The sequence below is a fragment of the Arabidopsis lyrata genome, assembly GCF_000004255.2.
Source record: "Arabidopsis lyrata subsp. lyrata unplaced genomic scaffold ARALYscaffold_1, whole genome shotgun sequence".
Taxonomy (NCBI): domain Eukaryota; kingdom Viridiplantae; phylum Streptophyta; class Magnoliopsida; order Brassicales; family Brassicaceae; genus Arabidopsis; species Arabidopsis lyrata.
In genome coordinates this window covers 27707348-27732707 of record NW_003302555.1, presented here as the reverse complement: position 1 = coordinate 27732707, position 25360 = coordinate 27707348, and the positions used below count along the sequence as shown (strand labels likewise).

At 36.2% G+C, this 25360-nt stretch overlaps 4 protein-coding genes and 1 non-coding gene across 5 annotated transcripts; 3 read left to right on the top strand and 2 right to left on the bottom strand.

The window, feature by feature from the left end:
• Positions 1-2715: 2715 nt before the first annotated feature.
• On the bottom strand, positions 2716-2789 carry TRNAN-GUU. Its single transcript has one exon. It is a non-coding gene; the product is annotated as a tRNA-Asn (tRNA).
• Positions 2790-2880: 91 nt separating this feature from the next.
• LOC9327740 (tRNase Z TRZ3, mitochondrial) lies at positions 2881-6552 on the top strand. Its single transcript, XM_021013584.1, has 11 exons — positions 2881-3202; positions 3290-3379; positions 3461-3505; positions 3590-3644; positions 3735-3778; positions 3856-4215; positions 4310-4575; positions 4664-4808; positions 4892-4942; positions 5047-6021; positions 6091-6552. Exons 1-11 carry the CDS (start codon positions 2900-2902, stop codon positions 6403-6405), a joined length of 2649 nt encoding a protein of 882 aa, XP_020869243.1. The 5' UTR covers positions 2881-2899; the 3' UTR covers positions 6406-6552.
• Positions 6553-6950: 398 nt separating this feature from the next.
• Positions 6951-9217, bottom strand: LOC9327739. Its single transcript, XM_021010341.1, has 9 exons — positions 8984-9217; positions 8680-8756; positions 8343-8571; positions 8085-8239; positions 7950-7995; positions 7774-7865; positions 7596-7692; positions 7400-7456; positions 6951-7305 (listed from the first exon to the last, which is right to left on the bottom strand). The coding sequence occupies exons 1-9, from the start codon at positions 9119-9121 to the stop codon at positions 7237-7239; spliced, it is 960 nt and encodes a 319-aa protein (XP_020866000.1). The 5' UTR covers positions 9122-9217; the 3' UTR covers positions 6951-7236.
• Positions 9218-12149: 2932 nt separating this feature from the next.
• On the top strand, positions 12150-17260 carry LOC9330419 (homeobox-leucine zipper protein ATHB-15). Its single transcript, XM_021012927.1, has 18 exons — positions 12150-13199; positions 13312-13471; positions 13596-13696; positions 13793-13883; positions 13997-14092; positions 14184-14297; positions 14382-14465; positions 14540-14695; positions 14788-14862; positions 14960-15072; positions 15158-15347; positions 15434-15610; positions 15702-15782; positions 15864-15998; positions 16082-16407; positions 16500-16605; positions 16705-16854; positions 16934-17260. Exons 1-18 carry the CDS (start codon positions 12991-12993, stop codon positions 17078-17080), a joined length of 2511 nt encoding a protein of 836 aa, XP_020868586.1. The 5' UTR covers positions 12150-12990; the 3' UTR covers positions 17081-17260.
• Positions 17261-19202: 1942 nt separating this feature from the next.
• On the top strand, positions 19203-20094 carry LOC9330418. The gene has a single exon (XM_002894311.2). It carries the CDS (start codon positions 19324-19326, stop codon positions 19948-19950), a length of 627 nt encoding a protein of 208 aa, XP_002894357.1. The 5' UTR covers positions 19203-19323; the 3' UTR covers positions 19951-20094.
• The last annotated feature ends 5266 nt before the right edge of the window (positions 20095-25360 follow it).

The window sequence follows — 25360 nt, the reverse complement described above, 5'->3', positions numbered from 1 at the left end:
CAAGGTGCCTTTGTCTCAGGACGCCTAATCTCCGATAACATCCTCCTAGCACATGAAATGGTTCATGCGTTGCGTACCAATCCACGATGCGATGAAGACTTCCTAGCGATTAAAACCGATATGTCAAAAGCATATGATAGAGTAGAGTAGAATTTCCTTGAGGAATTACTTCTTAAGCTTGGTTTTAATATTAAGGTGGTTCTTTGGATAATGAGTTATGTGAGATCCGTCTCATATTCTGTTATAATGAATGGTGGATCTTATGGTTTTATTAAACCGGAAAGAGGTATACGATAAGGTGATCCATTGTCACCCTTCCTTTTCATATTATGTGCTGAAGCATTGGTGCATATTATGAATAAGGCGGAGATTGAAGGCAAACTCACCGGTTTACGCTTGACAGAGAGCTGCCCATCGATTCAACATCTCCTTTTTGCAGACGACAGCTTGTTCATGTGTAAAGCCAACTTTAAAGAATGCTCGGAATTTTTGCAGTGTCTTCACTTGTATGGTAAGGCATCGGGCCAGGAAATCAACTTCCAGAAGTCGTCAATTACTTTTGGTAAGCGGCTTGATCCTTACATGCGAAAACTACTTGGTTTATTCACGGGCATCGACCAAGAAGGTGGTGCGGGTAAGTATCTCGGACTCCCAGAATGTTTTAGCGGTTCTAAGCGTGAGCTTCTTGGTTTCATTACGGATCGTCTTAAAGTGAGACTAGGAGGCTGGTATGAAAAGACATTGTCCTTGGGAGGGAAGGAAGTTCTTTTAAAATCAGTGGCTATGGCGTTACCGGTGTATGCAATGTCGTGTTTCCGTTTGACAAGCATCAATGCCAACAAATTACAAGCGCCATGTCCAGCTTTTGGTGGAATGCATGTGCAGACAAGCACAAAATGCATTGGGTTTCATGGGAGAAGCTATGTAAGTCTAAATCACAAGGGGGTTTGGGTTTTAGAGACATTGGTAGATTTAACCAAGCCTTACTTGCGAAACAAGCTTGGCGACTCCTAGACGCCCCGGAATCCTTGGTTTCCCGTGTTTATAAAGCTAAATACTTTGCTACGAAAAATTTTTTGGAGGCAAAAATTGGATATAGACCGTCATATGCTTGGAGAAGCATAATGTTTGGTCGGGAATTGCTAGAGAGAGGGCTCATGAAATCGATTGGGGATGGAGAGGACACAAGTATTTGGGCAGATAAGTGGATCAAAGATGACTTCCCACGTCGACCAATTAATAAAGAGTTGATGATGGATCTTAACCTCAGGGTCTCATCTTTGATTACATCACAGGGCGGTTGGAACTTAAACCGGTTAAGGGAGCTTTTTCCTCCTGGTGACGTTACTCAGATCAGTTCATTTCCCCCAGCCCCGGCTCTAAAGGATAGATTTGTGTGGGCTTACACTAAAGATGGACGATACTCTGTAAAAAGCGGGAACTGGGTTTTGGGAAGAGAAGCAATAGCCATGGAGCTGGTCCCGGCAAATATACAGAGCTTAAACAAGCTAAAGGAAAAGATTTGGTCTATCATAACAGCTCCTAAAATCAAGTTGTTCCTATGGCGTGCTCTTTCTGGGGCTCTAGTTGTAGCGGAGTGTTTAAGGAAGCATGGTCTCAACATCCAACCCATGTGTGCAATATGTAACATAGGAGAGGAGACAGTGTCTCATGTGCTATTCACCTGTTCTATGGCTGCGAAGGTGTGGTCTGGTTTCAATGTCCCAGTACCAAGCCAAGGCTTCTCTAACTCTGTTTCGCAGAATCTGGAATATGTGTTTGGACTGATTGGAAAAACAGAGTTAGACCCGCGTTTTCGTTCTGCACTACCATGGCTTTTATGGGAGATTTAGAAGGCTCGGAATGCTGTCTTATACTCAGCCAGAAATCCGGATCACCACTTTGTCATCGCTACCGCGTTAGAAGAAGCAGAGGAATGGTTACAACAGAATCAACAAACTTCGCAGGAGCGGGAGTGGGATTCAAGGAACCGTAGCCGAATCCATCGGTTCTGGACTAAACCAGCTATTGGAGTTCTTAAGTGTAACTTACATTCGTCTTGGATAAATGAGGATAGCTTTTGTGGAGGGGCTTGGATCATAAGAACACATACGGGTGATGCTCTGTTCCATGCACGGGATGCTTTTTTACCTTTTTCAACAGAATTGCAGCGGAGCTCCACTGTATCTTATGGACTCTACAAAGCCTTCATGATCTTCATATCTCTTACTGTGAGGTGTGGACTGATTGCGCGGCTGCAATTTCCGGGCTGGAGAATCCACATGAATGGCCAAAATATCGTTCTGTCCTTGGAAGAATTTTGCAGGTTGTACGGGTGATGGGGGAGGTGTCTTTCAAGCTCTCTTCACCGAAAGCCAATTCATTGGCTAGGGAGATAGCATGCAGTGTCACCAGAGACGGACGTCTCACCTCCTATTTGGCGCTAGGAGGACCTTCATGGCTTCAAGATCGTATCGACAAAGATCGTCGTTCCATTGGTTAACTCTTATTGGGTTTATTTCTTTTTCTTTGGGTTGTTTAATTATTGTTCTCATTTTCGTTCTGCAACTTTGTACCTCTTCATTTCTCATATCAATCTATCTCAGTGGAAAAAAAAAAAAAAAAACTTTGTTCTTAAATAAGATTCTCTTTGGGCTTTGGGCCTGATACTATTGTCTCATATATGTCCAGTTTAAAAGGCACAAAATAAAATAACGCTAGAGAGAGGGGTCGAACCTCTGACATTGTGGTTAACAGCCACACGCTCTAACCAACTGAGCTACTCCAGCTTATTGCTAATCTTACCAATCATCAACTTAATATCATTAAAATATTCTTCTTTTGACTAAGCCTCCTAAAACCCTTCTGGCGAAAGAGGAAAGACTCCAGAGAGGCAGAGATGATAAACTCAATGCCCTATTTACACAAAAACCTACGCCTTCTTCTTCTCCTCTCTTCAAAGTCTTCTCCTTTCCCTCTTTCTCTCAGACCCTTTTCTCCACGATCCTTCTCTCTCTCAACCCTCTTCTCTTCTTCATCCTCTTCAATGGAGAACAACGAATCTACTAATGGTACCAAGTCTTCTTCTTTCGTCTTTAATAAGCGAAGAGCTGAAGGAATTGATAAAACCGATAAGAAAAAAAGAAATCTTGAACGCAAAACCCAAAAGCTTAATCCCTCTAACACTATTGCTTACGCACAGGTTAATAGATATTCCAATTTTGAATTTTTAATCTCTCATCCATACTTAAAAATCTGATCTTTTTTGTGTGAAATTTCATCAATTTAGATTCTTGGAACGGGAATGGATACTCAGGATACATCATCTTCTGTATTACTCTTCTTTGACAAACAAAGATTCATTTTTAATGCTGGAGAGGTAAATAAAAAGCTCTTACGGATTCAGTACTTTAAAGTTTGTTTCTTGATCACTTAACTTGTAAATTCAATGTGTTTTTAGGGCTTGCAACGTTTTTGTACAGAGCATAAGATTAAACTATCAAAGGTAAGTTTCCTCTGTTATTTTCTTTGTATGTGTGTGTGTTGATGTGAGTTTTAATTTTGATGATTTGGTGAACTATTTTTACAGATAGATCATGTGTTTTTGTCTCGTGTCTGCTCAGAGACAGCAGGAGGACTTCCAGGTTTGGTTCCAGCTTCGACTTTTATCTTTGTTGCTTGAGGTTTTAGTTTATTGTTGATGCTGAGTTATTCTTGTTTTGATGTTGTTATAGGTCTTTTACTAACTCTTGCTGGTATTGGTGAAGAAGGGCTTGCGGTGAGTATTTTTGTTATATTGTTTTTGTGTTTCTTGTTGTGATATGAAATTGCTGAAGTATTGTTTTTGTTACAAAGGTGAATGTATGGGGTCCTTCGGATCTTAACTATTTAGTTGATGCAATGAAGTCGTTTATTCCACGGGCGGCTATGGTTCATACGCGGAGTTTTGGTCCCTCGAGTACACCTGATCCTATTGTTCTTGTGAATGACGAAGTTGTGAAAATATCCGCGATTATCTTAAAACCGTGTCACTCTGAGGAAGACTCTGGCAACAAATCTGGCGAGCTCTCAGTTGTATATGTATGTGAATTACCTGAAATATTGGGAAAATTTGACTTAGAGAAGGCCAAGAAGATTTTTGGTGTTAAGCCTGGTCCAAAATATAGTAAACTTCAGTCCGGAGAATCAGTGAAGTCGGATGAAAGAGATATTACGGTATATCTGTTATTTCCAATGACTGTTTTTTTCTCTCTCACTGAGTGGAGATATTGTATGAAATTGTAACAGACTGTTCATGCTTTGATTTTAGGTTTATCCAAGTGATGTTATGGGACCTTCACTTCCTGGTCCTATTGTTCTCCTTGTGGACTGTCCAACAGAGTCGCACGCCGCAGAACTGTTCTCAGTTAAGTCTTTGGATAGTTATTATTCATGTACTGATGATCAAACCGATGGACCGAAGTTTGTAAATTGTATTATACATTTGAGTCCATCTTCTGTGACAAGTAGTCCTACTTACCAAAGCTGGATGAATAAATTTCATTCTAGTCAACATATTCTTGCTGGACATCAAAGGTTGCTCCTCTTCTTATAGTTGTTTCTCATAAAAGAACTGTTTGGTAATTTGCTCGGTGCTTACGTTGCGTTTTGTGTATTTTTCCAGGAAGAATATGGCTTTCCCAATTCTGAAAGCAAGTTCAAGAATCACTGCCAGACTTAACTATTTGTGCCCGCAGTTCTTTCCTGCTCCTGGATTTTGGCCTCAACTTGCTGATATGTCGATGATAGATTCCACTCCTTGGAACAAGGTTGCTTATTGCTTTTCTCATATTAAGTTGATATAAGTTTGATTTGTCAAAATTTAATGAAGTAAAGTTTTGTATTCTTACAGTGCTCAAGTTCAAACCTTGCTGAAAGCATTTCTGCTGAAAATCTCCTCAAGGTAATTGACATTCTCCAACACTTACGGTTTAAATTTTAGGGTGCAAATCGAAACTGAATCTATCATTAGCTCTTAAAATCTCCTCCTCTGTTTATTGTGGGCAGTTCAATTTGCGTCCCGTGGCTATTCGTGGGATAGACAGATCTTGTATCCCTGCTCGATTGACATCCTCAGAAGTATTGGATGAGCTATTTGATGAAATTCCGGAGATTAAAGATAAATGCGGAGAAATCATGCGGTTCTGGAATAAACAACACGACAAGACGATCATCGAAAAGCTATGGCTGACTGAGAGCAATACTGTTCTTCCTAGCTGTCTTGAAAACATTAGACGAGATGACATGGAGATTGTTATCTTAGGCACTGGTTCGTCTCAGCCTTCGAAATACCGAAATGTCAGTGCAATTTATATTGACCTATTCTCTAGAGGTAGTCTTCTCCTAGATTGTGGTGAAGGAACCTTGGGCCAGCTTAAAAGAAGATATGGTTTAAACGGTGCAGATGAGGCGGTTAGAAAATTGAGATGTATATGGATCTCTCACATCCACGCCGATCACCATACGGGTCTTGCGAGGATTCTAGCTCTTAGAAGCAAGCTTTTGAAAGGAGTGACTCACGAGCCAGTGATTGTGGTGGGACCGAGGCCGCTTAAACGCTTTCTCGATGCATATCAAAGACTTGAGGATTTAGATATGGAATTTCTTGATTGTAGAAGCACCACAGCAACTTCTTGGGCTTCTTTAGAAAGCGGCGGCGGTGATGCAGAGGGTTCTTTGTTTAGTGATGGAAGTCCTATGCAGAGTGTCTTCAAAAGATCTGATATCCCGACGGATAATTCTTCGGTTTTGCTGTGTTTAAAGAATCTGAAGAAGGTTCTTAGCGAAATCGGATTGGATGATTTGATTAGTTTTCCTGTTGTACATTGTCCTCAAGCCTATGGTGTCGTTATAAAAGCAGCTGAAAGAGTAAATAGTGTTGGAGAACGAATCCTGGGATGGAAAATGGTTTATTCAGGCGACACAAGACCTTGTCCCGAGATCGTTGAAGCATCACGAGATGCAACAGTTCTAATACATGAGGTAAAAGTTCTTTTTAACTTCTTTTTGACATACCTATTATTCGACATTTATAACTTGTCATCGTTACAGGCGACGTTTGAAGATGCATTGATAGAAGAAGCTTTGGCGAAGAATCACAGCACGACTAAAGAAGCAATCGATGTGGGATCTTCCGCAAATGCGTATCGGATTGTTCTCACGCATTTTAGCCAGCGATATCCTAAGATTCCTGTGATTGATGAGTCGCATATGCATAATACCTGCATTGCCTTTGATCTGATGAGTATAAACATGGCGGATTTGCAAGTGCTTCCTAAGGTCTTACCGTATTTCAAAACTCTCTTCAGAGATGAGATGGTTGAAGATGAGGATGCAGATGGTGTTGCCATGGAAGAAGCTTTGTGATGACTTAAACACTGCAATAGGTGTTTTCTTGTTCGTTTGCTCTCTGTTTCTAGTTTTATAGGATTAGGACAGTGTTATAGCAGTTGACATATTAATTGCGTTAATTTAGCAATTCGGGCAATTTTGATAATCTTCAATTCCAGCAAATTTCCTCGTTTGATTGGAAACCGCTTGATCAGTCCTCACATCAGTATTTGCTGCTAGGCTTGAGAAAAAAAAATTCGACCCTTGGACCCTGTGCCTTAGCACTCCTAGCACATGTGCTAAGCCGGGCCAGAGTCGGAATGGTCCTAGTATAGTATCTATCAACTGAAATAAATACTACTTTGTATAAATAATCGTATTTTTGAAAAACACGACATATTTGTAGTATTTTTGAAAATCCCCTTTTTGGCAATAATTCTTACCAAAACCTTTAACCAACCATAATTCTAAAATCCTTTCAATAACATTGTGTGTACATGTGGAGAAGAGAGATTTTTTCTTAAAAGGATTTGGACATACTGTTTGTTTCTTTTGTTTCATTTTGTGAAGAAAAAGAAACATTGTGTGTACATTTTCATTTGAAGCATATTTATACTAGAACTAATTTTTGCATCTATACATTAAAATCAACTTTTATTCCTCTATAAGATCTCTATAAGATAAGAAACCCGCAAAACCCCAAAGGAGAGAAACAAACTAAAACTGTAAAAGGAAAGAGGGACAAAGTAGTTGCTGAGGAAGCATCTTGTCTTAATCGGAGAGACGCTTAGTCGTTTTTGGTGATCTTTCACTCTAAATAGGAAGATGGAAAGAGGAAGCGTTCTATCTTCCGCTTCTCTCTGAATGCTATCGCGGATGCTGAATTATCACTAGAACTGAATCTTTTTGCTTTTCGTAGTTTGAATATGGCATTGGCTGCAAAAAAAAGGAGATTGAAATCGCAGAATGAGTTTACATAAACTCTGGTTTGATGATCCAATGGAACAAGAACATAAATGAAATGACTTACAACTCCGATGTTCCATTCTTGACTTCTGAATTCTTTGAAAGATTTTGCGTCCATTTCCTGAAATATTTAGTATATACATTAGCATAAGTAGAACATTACTCAAAACCAAAACATATCAAAGAAGCAAGGGTTAGCTATATGTTTCAGTTAATCCAAAATACCATAAGGCAAACAACGTTTAGATTGTGCCACTTACCATGCTATAAATCGGAGGAATAATTGTATTCTCTTTGGGTTTTAGTGTAGGCATTACCGAGAAACGCGGTGCCATGTCCTGAGACCTGAAAGTCCAACTGCCAAAGTATAGTTTGGAGCATTGTTAGTTCTTGACCAAAGTAAGAACAGAGAAGTTGAAAAGTGGGATCATAACTTACCCAATATAAAGAAAAATGCAGAACTGAGCCCATTCTCGAATTAGTAGCCGGAGCCAATAGTTCTGCGAGGATTTATCCATGTTCATATAAATCTGCCAAAAGTCAAGGTGGCTGTGAGTATAAACAATGAAGCAGCAAATCCGACATGATGTGAAAACAGAAAGATATGCTCATACCACAGTTTCTGCCATTGCTACAATCTGCATAGCTCCTTGGAATTTTCTGAAACCATAAAGGATATAAAACTCTTAGCGGTTTATCTACTTCGGTCCACCATAAAAGTGAGGGTACTGAGAAATGGCAAAACGCACTTGAACATAATATATTTAGCATAGACAGCATCATGCATAGCTTGAACATTCTCATCCTCGATAAAACTTAGCTGTTCTCGTAAGACCGCTAGGTTTTGCGATATGTGGTGGAATATAACATAGAATGAGATCATGTAGTTAAGTATCAGAAGCACCTGGAGAAAGTAAAAAAAGAATATTGATTCATCATCATCATCTGGTAAGTAAGTAAAACAGTAGCTTCAATGAGTAGGTGAAAAAGGTAAAAAAAAAACTCACTGCAAAATAAGGAACAGAAGCTCTGTATCCAACAAGCGTCAAGTAAAAAACACAACCAAGTGAAGCAGTGGTTCTACGTTCAGTCAATGAGAGCCGTTCACAAGTGATGCAATAACCATGAGAGATGAGTAAAAAAGAGACAAATGAAGCTGTCTGAAACAGAACACCAGTCACATATACACCAAAAGACATCCACAGAGAGCAAATGTGATGGTGAAAACATGAATGCCTGCCACCAAACCAAATACCAATTCACCAACTTATAACATCGAAAAAAAGTTTCTCAATTTGACAAAGGAACATTAATAGAAACAAAAACTTCACAAAGAGGACTTACCAAAAGAGGAAAGATAGTGTAAGCTGTAATGCTTTGATTAATGGAACTGAAGCAAGAGTCCATTGTAAACTATTTGTCTGCTCTAAACAAAACACATAATCAAAATCAAATTGTGTTTCAAAACATAAAAGAGACAAATCAAAAACAGAATCATCTGAATTCATGGTTAAACCCCAAGTACCATTCTGCAAAAATCTGATTGAATTGAGCAATATTTGGAATTTGAGAAGAAATTTCATCAACCCAAGAGTGAAAAATCCAAACTTTATCAAAATGAAAGAGAGAAAATTAGAGATTAATTGACCTGAAAGTGTCGATTTTTGAAAGTGTTAACTGTCCAAGAACAAGCGGAGAAAGACCAGATCGTTAAAAAAGTTAAGTAGAGAATTGGAAGATGACGATATGAATCATCGACGCCATTGATGCCCTGAGATTCTTCCATTGAAAAAAAAAGAGAAACCTTTAAAATCTCAGAGAAGAACGAAGAAAAATTTCTGCTTTTTGATATTTTTTTTTGGAAGCTTCACATTTCTGTTGGGGTTTCTAATTCTATTTATGAATCTATTTACTATTGACACTTGTCTTTTGCACTAATTAATTTTGATGTGTTTTTTTGGATAAACCAATTAATTAAGACTTAACTGCCGTTAGATCAATTCCACTAATATCTCCAACTAATTACTTAGTTTCACATTTAATGTAACTAAAATTTGTATCATCATAAAATAATCTGAAATTTGTATCATTTTCTGTTTATTTTTAATACTCCTTCTGTTTCACAAAAAGTGTCATGACACATTTCACACATATTAAAAAATGAGTTAAATATACAAACATACCCTTATTTAATATATCTCTAATAATTTAAATACAAAAGATTTTAGTTTTGGATACAAGGCAAATATAGAAATTAATTACAAAAGTTGTATTAAAAATGTAAAACGACATTCTTTTCGAAACAAAGAAATAACTCCAGAACGACACTCTTTGTGAAACGGAGGGAGTAATAATTATTTTGCTATTAGATGTACATAAAATAATTATTTTTAGCTAATTGTGTATATTAGTTTTGAATTGGAATATACAAAAACTAATAAATAAATGTAATTTTTATTGTTTTGAGTCGTCGGAAAAATAGGAGAGCATAAAAAGAAGGTGGAGAAGAGAGAGTAGACATGCGAACAAAATGGTCATTCAACTAACCCACTCTCTCCTTTTTGTCGTTGAGTTTTGATCACCAATACACTTTTTTATTCATTTTGTTGGTCGTTGTGACTTTTTCTTGATTTTGATATTTTATTTATTATGTATGGAGTTTCGTTGCTTTAATTTCGTGGTGCAGTTTACCACTTAAATCATATGCTTAAATTAATTTGGTTGGTTATAGAACAAATGGAACGTGGAAGACACTACAAAACAAATTAAAGTCAAAAACATTGATTTCTTGGGATTTTTAAGTATACAAAAATTTGCAGGTTGATGATATAATTTGAACAAGTATCTGCAGGAATATTAAAAAAACTATAACCTGCAGAGAGAAAGATTCACGTAGAGAAAGATGCAAGCATGTCACTATTTTGTAAATAGTTTAAATAGTGTTTATATGTAATCAACATTATCCATTTAGCAAAAAACTACAATTAAATTTGACCAGAATACCATTTGATGTTAAATTTGAGCTAATCTAAACCTCTAAACACCTAACATCAGATGATAAGTCCGACGAGTTTTGAGACCATTAACATTTTTACTAGAATACGCGGATTATATTCTGAGGTTTAATTGAGACAAGGATCCGCTTGATTCTGACTTGTTTTTATTAGAAATTGTGATATTCTTTCCATAACTATGGAAAGACATTTCTCTTGTCAGATTTAGAATGTGGCGAAAAATCTGATCCATCTTCCAAAGTATACATTGTATGCAAACCCGTCGTTGACTTAGTGCAAGAGGTGCATGCAGCCCATAACGTAAATACATGAGAAGCTAAATCTTTTTTTTTTTTTTTTTTTTTTTTTTTTTTTTTTTTGAGAAGCTAAATCTTGAAAAAGCAGAGAGATTAGTTCACTAATTTTGTAATTGCATGAACAGAAGCAATCAGCTATAACCACTAGGATTATCTCTTGCAAAAATAGCAATCTTTTTGTTATAAGTAAAAGAGCAAACGAAATTAAACATTCGATTTTCCAAATAGATCAATGGACAGATTAAAAAGCAGTGACCTGTAGGTAACTAATAAAACAAGCCCACTAAAAAAAAAAACTCAAAATTTTCACAATTGCACTAGCCGTGATACCTTACCTAATGGGCTTGGCTAAATTTAGGCCTCATTTGAAGATAACGGTCCAACGTTTATAATTAAAACACAGTCAAATTCTACACTTTTTTTTGTCTATAATGAAAATATATTGGTAATTGAAAAAGTTGAAGCTTGAAACCACTCAAAGAAGGAATGAACTCATCATGATGAACAATTCAAATCAGTAGTATAATATGTTAATACAATTCCATTATTGGGAAAATGTATGAATGGTAAAAAGTGTAGTTTTATTAAAATATTTGAAATAGAGTTGACAAAAAATAAAATAAATTGAGAATGGAGAAAAAAAGAAAGAAAGTGTAGCTTCAGCTTTAAGACGGAGGAGACGCATGCAAAGAAGGTAATGATGTTGTCTCTGTCTCCTACGCAGACCTCTCTCCCACGCCCTTACGTATTTTTTTATACGCCTCTGACCTTCCATATTCCTTCTTATCTACATTACCCTCCACTTTCCACTCTTATTACACTTTTGCCACTCGTTTATTGATAGTAAAAAAGTAGTTTTCACAAACAAACAAAAAAAAAGAAATGTAGTTATCGGTCATATAATGGATTGACTTACAATTGCTATAAACCTAATTTCATATCTTGGGCATATAATTTATAAGATTAGCAAGACTTAAGGACTAAACATTAACGTTATTAGTTTTTTTTTCATGGTTGGATCGAGAAAATTGCATAACAATAGATATAAAAAATTTGTAAAATAAAGAATTATAATCTTCTATTTTTGGCATTTTTTTTTTTCGTCAACAATTTCCACTGATAATTTTTATATTTAGCATGTTTTAAGGTTAATTAACTTTTTTTTTTTTGGGTGCAATTGCAAATGTCAATATTTTTTGATATTTTGGAGCAAAATATTTGACAATTATTCCTATAATCCTATGTAAAGGGTATTTTAGACAATATTAGTAGAGTAAACAAATCCAAGAGAAATTTGGTTTTTCCTCCAGGTGTTGTTGGGTTATGAAATGTGACAATTAGAAAGAAAAAAAAATGCCAATGAAATGTGACAATTATATTTTTTTAAAAAGAAAAAAAAACAAAAGAAAATGCCAACGAAAAAGTTAATACACAAACGCAACAGCACTATCAAATCTCATTATTTTTTAAAGTTATTAAATATTAAAAAAAGGCCAAAAAATAATAAAAATCAAAGTTGCCATGAACGAGCTAGAGGAAAAAAAAAACAAAGTAGATAACATCAAAAAACAACAATAGTACAGTAGCTCCATGATTCGTTTTCTACATACATCATCTTCTTCATCGTCTCTTCTACTTTCCTCTTTCCTCCTTCGATTAAATTTCTAGGGTTTTTCTTTTCTATTCTTAAAGTTTTCATTTTTTTCAATGAGAGCTCGAAGAAAGAGAATATGGGTTTGAGAACTGATACTATTATGGTTTCGTTTCATGTTATCTGTGGAATCAGGGTTTCTAATGGCTGAGTCAACTCGGTGATTCTGTGTGTTATCATCGTTACGAGAAAATATAAAAAAAGTTTGTAACTTTCTTGTTTTTTTTTTTTTGGGTGTGTGTGTTCAGAGTAAAGGTCGAATCTTTTTTCGGTGTTTGTAAAAGGGAAAGTTGTAATCTTGGGGGAAAAAAGAAAAAAGAAAGTCTTTTTCTTTCTTTCTTGTGTTTTGGTATTTAGCTCTTAAAAGTCGCCGAGTGATCAAAAGGATAGGTTTTGTCTTTGTGTGTACTTTTGAGATTGCATGAAGAAAAGCCTCTGGTGTGTTTTGAAGTTGTGAAGGAAACAGAATTCGATATTTATGCGGTAATGTGATTTGTGAAGCTTCTCGAAGTGCTTAGGATTTGAGATGGATTAGATTTGGTAGTGGAACTTGGAGATTTGGAGTTTGTGGTGGATTAAGAAGCTCTCTGTCTCCTCTTTTAGTATGTTGTGGTTTTGAGGTTATCTTCTGTTAGAAAGGAGTAGACTTTGTGGATTCTGTGATTGTGAAGAAGAAGAATTTGAAAGAGGAGTAATGGCAATGTCTTGCAAGGATGGTAAGTTGGGATGTTTAGATAATGGCAAGTATGTGAGGTACACACCTGAACAAGTTGAAGCACTTGAGAGGCTTTATCATGAATGTCCTAAACCGAGTTCTATTCGCCGTCAGCAGTTGATCAGAGAGTGTCCTATTCTCTCTAACATTGAGCCTAAACAGATCAAAGTGTGGTTTCAGAACCGAAGGTAAGAATAATATTCATTGCTTGGAATTGTAGTAATTGGATGTTTCTGTGGTGTTCTCTCTATCTAGTTGATTCAATCTTTGTTTTTTTTCGTTTTCTGTTATAAACTTCAGATGCAGAGAGAAGCAAAGGAAAGAGGCTTCACGGCTTCAAGCTGTGAATCGGAAGTTGACGGCAATGAACAAGCTCTTGATGGAGGAGAATGATAGGTTGCAGAAGCAAGTGTCACAGCTGGTCCATGAAAACAGCTACTTCCGTCAACATACTCCCAATGTGAGGATTCTACTCTTGCAATATCTTCAGTTTTTCTTATCTTAATGATCGATCTCTAGAATGTTTTCTTTAAGAATAATGATATCCTTTTGATGGTATGTGTATCAATTTGTCTTTTTTTCAGCCTTCACTCCCAGCTAAAGACACAAGCTGTGAGTCGGTGGTGACGAGTGGTCAGCACCAATTGGCATCTCAAAATCCTCAAAGAGATGCTAGTCCTGCAGGGTTGGTTCTTTGATTGGAATATGGTTACTCTGTTTGTTTAAAAAATACACTTTGTCATATTTTTCTGAGATTCAATGATACATTTGATGTTTTCAGGCTTTTGTCCATTGCAGAAGAAACTTTAGCAGAGTTTCTTTCAAAGGCAACTGGAACCGCTGTCGAGTGGGTACAGATGCCTGGAATGAAGGTATGCCCTTGACTCAATTCCTCTAATTTTGTTTTTGTTAATTGGTTATAGTGTAAGATATCAAGTAGTTACTCTGCTTTTTCGTTGATGGTTGTTATGTATTTCTGTAACAGCCTGGTCCGGATTCCATTGGAATCATCGCTATTTCTCATGGTTGCACTGGTGTGGCAGCACGCGCCTGTGGCCTAGTGGGTCTTGAGCCTACAAGGGTAAGTATATAGAATCATTCTCATCGCTGATTTATATAATCTCCACATGTATTTTATGTAACAAAATTAAAATGTTTTCTCTATTTTCAAGGTTGCAGAGATCGTCAAGGATCGTCCTTCGTGGTTCCGCGAATGTCGAGCTGTTGATGTTATGAACGTGTTGCCAACAGCCAATGGTGGAACCATTGAGCTGCTTTATATGCAGGTTAGTTTTAAATTATATGTGCTACAATTAGTATTATTTTTCTAATGTTGAAAATAATGACCACCATCCTCTTGGTTTTTGCAGCTCTATGCACCAACTACGTTGGCCCCACCACGCGATTTCTGGCTGTTGCGTTACACCTCTGTTTTAGAAGATGGCAGCCTTGTGGTATGTAACTTTTCTTTTCTGTCAGTGTTCTTATTCATGTTGATCCTTTTCACAAGGTGTAACAAATCTTGTAGGTTTGTGAGAGATCTCTGAAGAGCACCCAAAATGGTCCTAGTATGCCACTGGTTCAGAATTTTGTGAGAGCAGAGATGCTTCCCAGTGGGTACTTGATACGGCCTTGTGATGGTGGTGGCTCAATCATACACATAGTGGATCATATGGATTTGGAGGTAACAAGCCTCGCTCTGCACTAATTCTAATGCATCAATCAGTGTCTTGGAAATGTTAACCAAACTGTTTGGATATGTTTTCTGTTAAATAGGCTTGTAGCGTGCCTGAGGTCTTGCGCCCGCTCTATGAGTCACCAAAAGTACTTGCGCAGAAGACAACAATGGCAGTATGTTAATTAAACTCATCTATTCTCCTAAGCTTGCATTCTGATATATGAAATTATTCTTCTTGCATGATGTATATTTGTCCAATTTGTCTAAAAGGCACTGCGTCAACTCAAGCAAATAGCTCAAGAGGTTACTCAGACTAATAGTAGTGTTAATGGGTGGGGGCGGCGTCCTGCTGCCTTAAGAGCTCTCAGTCAGAGGCTAAGCAGGTATTTATATACATAACGGTTTGCTCTTCTTCTTGGTGGGTTTGGGTTCTATATATTGCTATCTTATACATTTATTTCCCTACAGAGGCTTCAATGAAGCTGTGAATGGTTTCACTGATGAAGGATGGTCAGTGATAGGAGATAGCATGGATGATGTCACAATCACTGTGAACTCTTCTCCAGACAAGCTAATGGGTATAAATCTTACATTTTCCAATGGCTTTGCTCCTGTAAGCAATGTTGTTTTATGCGCAAAAGCATCAATGCTTTTACAGGTCAGTACACCACTTTTTTTTTATAGATCAACTGATGATTGTTTCAACACTTTTCCACCTTCATTTTTACGATTTTGCAACTACAGAATGTTCCTCCGGCGATCCTGCTTCGATTTCTGAGGGAGCATAGATCAGAATGGGCTGACAACAACATTGATGCGTATTTAGCAGCAGCAGTAAAAGTGGGGCCTTGTAGTGCCCGAGTTGGAGGATTTGGAGGGCAAGTTATACTTCCACTTGCTCATACTATTGAGCATGAAGAGGTTAGTTCAAGTTTCTTCAACGCCCTTAATTGTTTTCTTTTATCTCCATAATATAAGTTGAAGTAATGGTTGGTGTTGGATTCATTCTCAGTTCATGGAAGTCATCAAATTGGAAGGTCTTGGTCATTCCCCTGAAGATGCAATCGTTCCAAGAGACATCTTCCTTCTTCAAGTAAGTACTTTAGGTTGTCTATTCTGCATAAGGTTTTAATGTAGGTCTCTAGTACCTGAAATATATGTTTCTTGTGATTAGCTTTGTAGCGGAATGGATGAAAATGCCGTAGGAACATGTGCTGAACTTATATTTGCTCCAATTGACGCTTCTTTTGCGGATGATGCACCTCTGCTTCCTTCTGGTTTTCGTATTATCCCTCTTGATTCCGCGAAGGTTAGAATATATTATGTTTTACATCTAAGTCTTCTATTTTTCAGTTTGTCAGATTATTAAGCTTTTCTTGTACCCGAAAGCAGGAAGTATCTAGTCCAAACCGAACCTTGGATCTTGCTTCGGCACTGGAAATTGGTTCAGCAGGAACAAAAGCCTCAGCTGATCAATCAGGAAACTCCACATGTGCAAGATCTGTGATGACAATAGCATTTGAGTTTGGTATCGAGAGCCATATGCAAGAACATGTAGCATCCATGGCTAGGCAGTATGTTCGAGGTATCATATCATCGGTGCAGAGAGTAGCATTGGCTCTTTCTCCTTCTCATATCAGTTCACAAGTTGGTCTACGCACTCCTTTGGGTACTCCTGAAGCCCAAACACTTGCTCGTTGGATCTGCCAGAGTTACAGGTATAAACCGACCAATCAAATATGTTCTAATTCTCCCACCAAATCAACAATGTGTAGTTACTAAAGATACTCATATTACCCGTTGATAATAGGGGCTACATGGGTGTTGAGCTACTTAAATCAAACAGCGAAGGCAATGAATCTATTCTTAAGAATCTTTGGCATCACACTGATGCTATAATCTGCTGCTCAATGAAGGTAATAAACACAATGTTAAACACATAAATGTGTATTACTCGAATGGAGTACTTGACTTGTGTATTTGCTGATCTGTTTTGGGATTTGAATTTTGGTTAGGCTTTGCCCGTCTTCACATTTGCGAACCAGGCGGGACTCGACATGCTGGAGACTACATTAGTTGCTCTTCAAGACATCTCTTTAGAGAAGATATTTGATGACAATGGAAGAAAAACTCTTTGCTCTGAGTTCCCACAGATCATGCAACAGGTTCTTAGAAACATTTTCTGATCTTCATTCTTATCGCATTTGTTCAGTTTTATCGACTTACCGGGATCTATATTTTCAGGGTTTCGCATGCCTTCAAGGCGGGATATGTCTCTCAAGCATGGGGAGACCAGTTTCGTATGAGAGAGCAGTTGCTTGGAAAGTACTGAATGAAGAAGAAAATGCTCATTGCATCTGCTTTGTGTTCATCAATTGGTCCTTTGTGTGAGATTTATTGTATTTTGTATTTTCAGACAAAGCTTTTGCCTTTTGGCTGTATTGTAAAACGGTCATGTTGTTGTTTTTGAATCTTGATGTTGCTTTGAACACATAAAACAGTGTTTTGTTTGAAAACTCAAGAAATGTTTGCTTAATTTGTTGTTTGATTAAGAGTGATTATCTTTTTATTTTCTGCTTATATAGTGCATTGTAGCTTTCTAAAGTTTTTATTCGACTTCTTTACAAAGAAATTTTGCCCATCACTCAATTTATCTTTTTTCCTTTCCTAAAATGTATGACAATCATTACACTCAACCATGGCCATCTCTATCTGGTGTAGGTTTCCACAGCGACAAAATGGATAAGGTTGATATTTTTTTTTTTTTTTAATAACCGGAGACAAACCAAAATCTTGGCTAATTTTTGCGTCTGAAAAGTCGGATTTTTTTTTTTTTTTTTTTTTTTTTTTTTTAATCATTTAAGGTGTTTGTTATTCATACCGAACAAAATTAAATCTAGTAGAACTAAACCAAATGGAATAAAAATAAATTCACCAAGAAGGAACAAAAACTTTGCACAAAAAAAAAAATCAATTTTAATTAAATTTTTTGTTTATATAATTTTGGGCTATTTGTTTACTTAACTAAACCATAAACTTGGTTCCATGTCGATGAAAACTTACGAACTGAAAATTTAAAAAACACCGGAATATTTCGATGTGAATCAAACGAAAGAAACATTAATGTCGGCCATTAGTTTAGGATGAATATCGTGTGCCAATTAATAATAGGAAAAGAGTTATTTGTTTTTAATTTGAAACGCAATTTCCTTTGAAAGATATTTAGAAAAGGATGCAACAATTATTAAATACATAAAGCAGACCTATAAAATCAGTATATAGATTATGGCTATACTACAAGAAATGCAGCGTTTTCCTACGGCCAATATCGTAGGAAATTGGTAGGAAATAGACGTTTCCTTCCAATTTCCTACGAAAATTATTTGAAGGGAATCGCCCGTAAGAAACAGAATTTGGTAGGAAATTCGTGGGAAATTTCCTACGAAACAGGTTCGTAGGAAAGTGCGTAAGAAATTTCGTAGGAAATTGGTAGAGCCTTTATCACCATTTTCCTTCCAAATTTTCGTAGGAAATTTAATTAGTCCTTCAACTTTCCTACGAAATATTTCTCATTAATTACCTACCAAATTTTCGTAGGAAATTTAATTAATCCTTCAACTTTCCTACGAAATATTTATCACTAATTACCTACCAAAATTATCTTACCAATTTCCTACGATTCACCTCCTACTAAATTCCTACCATTATCCTTCGAAGTTTTAGAGACAATTTTAATAAAATTTATATTTATTTGTTCCAATTTTTGGGTTTATGAAGAAATTAAATTTAAAGTGCAATCTAAAGTACAATAAAAAGTTAATATATAAGAGTTTGTTATAGCTCTCTTCCACCTTAAATTGTATTTTTGTTTCTGCTTTTCCATTATTTGGGTTTATTAACATTATATGAGTACATCAAGTGGTTACATTTTTGTACGTGTTCAGAAAAAATTCGTGATTATATGTTTGTTTAATATTAATGATCGTATATGATAATGACACAGTAGGCATGTCGATTTGATACCATAATACCATATGAATCCCTACCCTAAGCCTACCTAACTTGATTAGTTACATCAAAATATATCCTAAAAACGTATCAGATTTCGTATAGCTATCATAATTTCATTCTTAGAACAACACATGCATGCAAATGTTGACAACACTAACTTGCTAGATGCATGCAAACGATTCACTTCGATGAATTTCGATCCAATATTAATTTATTCGAATATTAGTTCAATTTCATTCATGGTAATTCATTGTGGACACACTGAATGATAAAATACCTTACAAGAAAACTACTTACTCTAAAATCTTGATTATTTCAAATTTTATTCAGAGGCTGCAATAATTCCTACATCCTACTTTTTTTTTCTTCTAAAATTTGGTCCATGTTCATTATATTTGTTTTCTTTTAAAGTGACATGGATGCAATAATTATGCTCCAATAGTAATACATAAGCTTTTGCTTTGTCTTCAAAATCATTTTTATAATCTTGCACGTTTTAGTACCACTCTCTCTCTTTCTTCCTTTATAAACCCCTCACATTTCTTCTCCTTAGCTCATAAGTAATCAAATTCCAAAAAAAATTATTAACACAAATCTCTCTTTTCTCTCTAAAAAATCTCGATATGGATCAAAACGTACCAATAAGCAAGAAGCTATGGAACATCGTACGTTTTCTCTTGTACATGATCCGCAAAGGCGTCTCAAAAAACAAACTCATCGCTGACTTCAACGCCACTCTCAAACGTGGCAAGAAACTCATGTTCCACCACCGTCGTCGTGTCCACGCCGGTTCCACCTCCTCAGATGCTCTAAACGCTGCTTCAGCCATTGCGTCATCGCGACAAGAATACGAGTTTAGCTGCAGCAACACTCCAAACTATTCATTCCCTTTCTCTAATATGGCTTTCATTAGGAAAAAGAGTCACAATAATCTCTTCACGTGTGGTCAAACGCCTCAGACGCTAGACGACGACGTAGCCGCCGCTAGAGCCGTTCTTGAGCTTCTTAACGGCGTTGGAGACAAAGGAAACGTCACGCCGGCAGATTTAACGGTGGCTTTGTCTCCTTACTTCCCCGGGTTTGGACGGACTCCATTGGTTAGACCGCTAAGAGTAACGGACTCACCGTTTCCGTTAACGCCGGAAAATGGTGACGTGGCTAATAGACACGTGGACAAGGCAGCTGATGATTTTATAAAGAAGTTTTATAAGAACTTGAATCAGCAGAAAAAGATGATTGAGTTCAGCTAAATATTAATCTGAATCGTGTGTATCTTCATCATATTTCTCCTCCTTAAATATTTTTTTTACTCTTTTTTTTTTCCTTGTTTTGTGCTAATTAAAATCCAAAGATGTAACGATATTTTTGGGGGTGTTTACTTTCGAATTTCTTAACACAATTGGATATTATGAATAAACAAAATATCATCGGTTCTATTAGTAAAATCTGTATTGTTATGTGGAAATTTGTAAAGTTAATTCCAATGAAAATTAATCAATCTCTGAATCAACAAACTTTCATAACGACACCAAAATTTGTTGCAATTTAACGTGTAATTTTATTTTCCTATTAATATATTTTTCCCTCTATCCAATGAATATAGCTATACTTCAACAAGAGATCTCCCTAGCTTTAACTTAAAATAGTAAATTTTAAACTATTTAACACTTTGAAATAAAGTTATAAGCAAATTGTTTATTAAATGCTGTGACGAAACTAATATTACATGTTGTGGTTTCGGACCTGGAGAGATTACGGCTTTAGCCCAGAACTTCTTGGTAAAAAAAATGTTTATAAAATGAGATAACTGGAATAACTTTATTTACTATATATATAAAACTTAAATACTAATATTTCAATAAAAACAGATGAATCCAATAATAATTTTATAGGATAGTTTGATGACATGCTAATATTTTCAAAATTTATTTTTGAAAGTGACAAATTATTATAATGATATGGAAAAATATTTTATTAATTTATTTTATGATTTTTTAAATTCGCTTTTGTATCTGTTTTGTTGTCTCAAACAAAGACGTATATATTATGCAAGTGCATTATTCTCCGTATCGTCCTTTGGTTAGTACTTAGTAGTATCTACCATTTCGTACGGCTTGAATCTTTATTAGCGTTTTAATCAATTGCTTCTAATGACCCCAAAATAGACCCAAGAGGTTTACATTTTCTTATTTGCAGATTACTTTATTACATCTTTCCCCTATATATATTACTATTGTTTTATATCACCTCGAGGTTATACAATCTCATACAAAAGCCCGAATATTTGTATAGTGATTATATGAATTTACGGTAGTGTAATATGTGCAGTATCACTTTACAAAAACATTTACGCACTAAAAACATGCTAAGAAACTTTTATTGTCGTAATATATTTTGATATACAACTTTAATGAAATGAAACATGAAATAAAGTGGACATTGCAAGCTGTTTGGCTCTTTCCCTAAAGCAAAAGAGAGAAAAGTGCTTTGGTTTCCAACTTTTTTTCTTTAATTTCCTTTTACATCTTTTAATTTTCTTAATAATATATTCACAAGTTTGAATTCCTAGTCACACCAATAAGCAAATTACTTATCAAAACAACAACTCTACCACTACCAAGAAAAGCTTATATATGGCAGAGTCAATAAAAACTTTTGGGGATGTGCTTTTAGTCAAGTGGTTAAGTCCATTTGACTCCGGCTTTCCCACCAGAGTTCGACTCCACTAAGTCGCGTTACCTGCGTAGTAGGGATTGACTATGGAGCGGGCCTTGTCGATAAAAAAATATCAAAAAAAAAAAAAATTAAAAAACTTCTGTAGTAAGTCATTATTTTCATCTTTTTAGATTCTAAGATCAAGAATGAAGATCATCAAGGTTCTAAGATATTCTTTCCTTAGTTCGGAAATAAAAGTGATTAAGACAAGTATACAATTATACATGTGTTTGATACAAAAACATCCTCTATATATCCAAATGGAAGGTGGATAGAGACAATATGTTTATGTGGTGTGTGATAAGTAATCTTTAGGAAGTAATTAACAAAAATATGAAATGATATACAGATTACAGTATATTACAGTTAATTATACCATAGATAATTAGGAATATATTTCATTAATGAAATCTTAATTATAGTTAGATTTATGTATATATAAGAATTGTAGATACATTATAAAACAAACAAATTAGTCTGAACGAATGTGATGCTGGAGAAGTATTGATCTTGTTGATTTACAAAGTTTGGAGCCAAGACAAGCATTGATCGTGTAAGTAATGAATTTGGTTAAGAAGTTTTTTGTTATAACACACTAGGATCTTGATTGTGTTCGAAATCAACATTCTTTTTTTTTTATAAAAACCCAGAAATTTTTATTTCTAATTTGGTTTGTTGAAAATGCTAAATGAGTATATATATATATATATATATATATATGTTTATAAGTGTGTAGTTGGAAATTCTTTTTGTTTTTTGTAGATATAATCATGTTTTCAGTTGCATTTAATGGGGTTCTGCTGACTTTATGATGCAGGTGGGTAATGGATATTTCCGTATTTACTATGGTAGGTGAGTGGAGATGCAAAGAAGAAGAACGGAAATTTGAACCAGAGGAAGGCAGGTTTGGTCGTTGTGTACGTGTTAAGGAAAACATGACGTACACGGAATTTAGACGTACATTATGTGAGGTTTTCAGTTTGAAGTCCACTGAATGCAATCCTATAATTAGTTACTGGATGCCGGGAAAGATGTCAGTGATGATAGAAAGTAAACGTCATTCTGTATATATTGAGAATCAAATGAGTCTGGATACATTCTTTTTGATTCGTGGTGGGGATCCTAGTGTCAACTTGTTTGTCTCTTTCATTACAACCATCAAGGCACTCGGGAATACTGTCCCTCGATCCTACTATAGACGGTGGACAACGAAGATGGTGATGGGTATGATGATCATCAGGGTGACGATGGATCTATAGAGGGAAGTTCCCTCGATGCTACTATAGACGGTAGTGAAGGTTGTGGCGAAGATTACAATTACAACAAGTGGAACGATGTAATTGTAGAAGAATATGGAATAGGGAATGTTGAGGAGGACATCATTCTCACTCAACAGACTGTTCAACATCCAGGGAAATTCAGTCGTCTATTGGCAGAGTGTACGTACACAAGTCAGCGTGTACCTGGCGGAGATAACATTTCTCATTTGGGTGACAGTACACCAACCGTGACTCCAACATGTATGTTTCGATATGGTTTGTACCAATGTACGTACACTACAGACTGTGTACAAGATACATGCTGCGAAGGTGATTTTGTTACGTACACGGATACCAATTATGGTAAGTATGGTGTTTCTGAATTATTCTTCAGTGCTGCTAAAGATTATAGGGTGAGGGATTTTGAAAAATACTTTGAACAGTTAAGGGCTAAGATACCTGGATGCGCAAACTACTTAGAGGAAATTGGATTTAAGCATTGGACAAGATCTCACTGCAAAGGGGAACTCTACAATATCATGTCTGGCAACAACTTGGAGGCTATGAATAATGTCTTAACAAAAGCAAAAGCATATCCGATTGTATACATGATAGAGTTTATTCGAGAGGTTCTTATGCGGTGGTTCGCAGCCAGGAGGAAAAAAGTGGCTAGGTGTAAATCCTTAGTGACGCCTGAGGTTGACGAGCGTTTTCTCCAAGATTTGCCTGCCTCCGGAAAATACGCGGTGAAGATGTCTTGACCGTAGAGTTATCAAGTTACAAGCAAGTCAGGTGAGCATTTTCATGTCGTCCTCGATGAGTGTACGTGTACGTGTCTTATGTTCACGCAGTTAAGAATCCCATGTGAACACGGTCTAGCAGCTGCAATAGAATTTGGAATTAATCTGAAGGTTGTTGTCGGTTGGTGCTACGACATTCAAACGTTTTCCGATTCTTTCCAAGAACCGATTCTACCTATCGCGGATCGGAAAGATGTTGTTATCCCACAAGATATATCGGATATGATACTGATTCCTCCATACAGTAGACGACTACCAGGGAGACCAACCACCAAAAGGATAGTGATACCATCCAGGGGTGAAAATCGGGTAAGTTTTAACATTCTAACATGTGCACTTATTTACTTATATCTATGTTTAGAGTATAAGATGTGTTGATTTTTAACTTATTGTTGTTGTCACTACAGAAAAAAAGACAGAAAAGACTCTTTCCGAATCAGTGTACAAGATATAGACAATCATTTCATAACAAGAAGACTTGCAAAAATCCTATTTAGTTTTATGTCCTTGTTTTTTGTCACCGTGTAGACGGTGTACGTTTATATCTGGACCATGTGTACCACATTTTTTGTCGGTGTACGTACGTTTAATGTTTGCTATCGTATAACTATGTACGTTTCTGATATGTCTGTGTACATATACCTTACACCAAAAACGGTTACACACATTTGTATCTCAACCGTTGAACCCTTTCGCAATAACCATTGCGTCCGTTACGGAATTTCCTTATTTAAGCCACATATCCTTCTCACTTCCACGTTACTATAATCGAAAACCCTTTTATATTCTTCTCCAGTTATATCTATCATACACAAAGTCCTCCGATTGTTCTTGCTATCCGTGTCATGGACGGGTATCATACCATCTCCGAACTTTGTCCTCTGATCACTGGGTGGACAATTTGTATATTTGTCGTGAGAGTGTTTAAGAAGTTCGTTGCGCCCAACGTTTTCGAAAGGTACTCCGGTTTGGAGTATGCGTTCATCTTCGTCTCGGCAGGGTACCGGTCTAGAGAAAACAGTCTTGGTGGTAACTCTTCAACTATAAGATATGCAGTCAGAGCCACACTACTACTGCCTGCAAGTACAAGTGATATACACATAAGTAAGGATGTAAACAGTACAAATTCGTGTACGTACACAGGAATTATCAACATCATATACTCAAAATCTGAATTTTGGCGGAAATAACATTTCCAATTCAACTTCTCACATTTTCAACCTACAGATTTAGCAAATTTCGCCTAGTTCTATCCCTTTAATCAAACATGTTTTAAGATTCCGATACCCCCAAAGAAACAACAAACGAAATAATATCAGAACTACCCAATTTCTCCGGCAGCTTTGTCGAAGGGAGTTTCCTCCTCGGGGAAACTCTGAGTTCCTGCTTCTCCTTCTCTGGGCCTTCCAGCGTATGCTGCTTTGTCAGGACTTCATCGTTTGGTTTATTCCCAGACATCTCGATGGTTGCTATCTCGCCGGAGGTTTCTCAGTTCCTCTTCTCCGGAAAAACTATAACTTTCTCTTTGCCGATTTTTGGAGTTCAATGCGATGCCTCAAATCAAGTAGCGAACAATTCGAACGGTGATGTCGAAAAACGAAGATGATGGATGAATGAATTTCGAACTGATTTCTACTTCTCTCTCGAATCTCTCCGTCTCTCTCTCGTTCTTCTTCTTCGTTTTCTTCTAGGTTTTTGCATAAGCTGTATGGAATCAGAAGCGGGTACGTGTTAGATGCGATTTATATGACATAATTATATAAAAATTGTATTGTATATATAGCTTAAATTAAACAAAATAAATCATAAACTTTGTTATATGTTAACATCCTTTGTTGAAAACTGAAATTATTTTTTGAATTGTGTATATTATAAAAAAAATATTA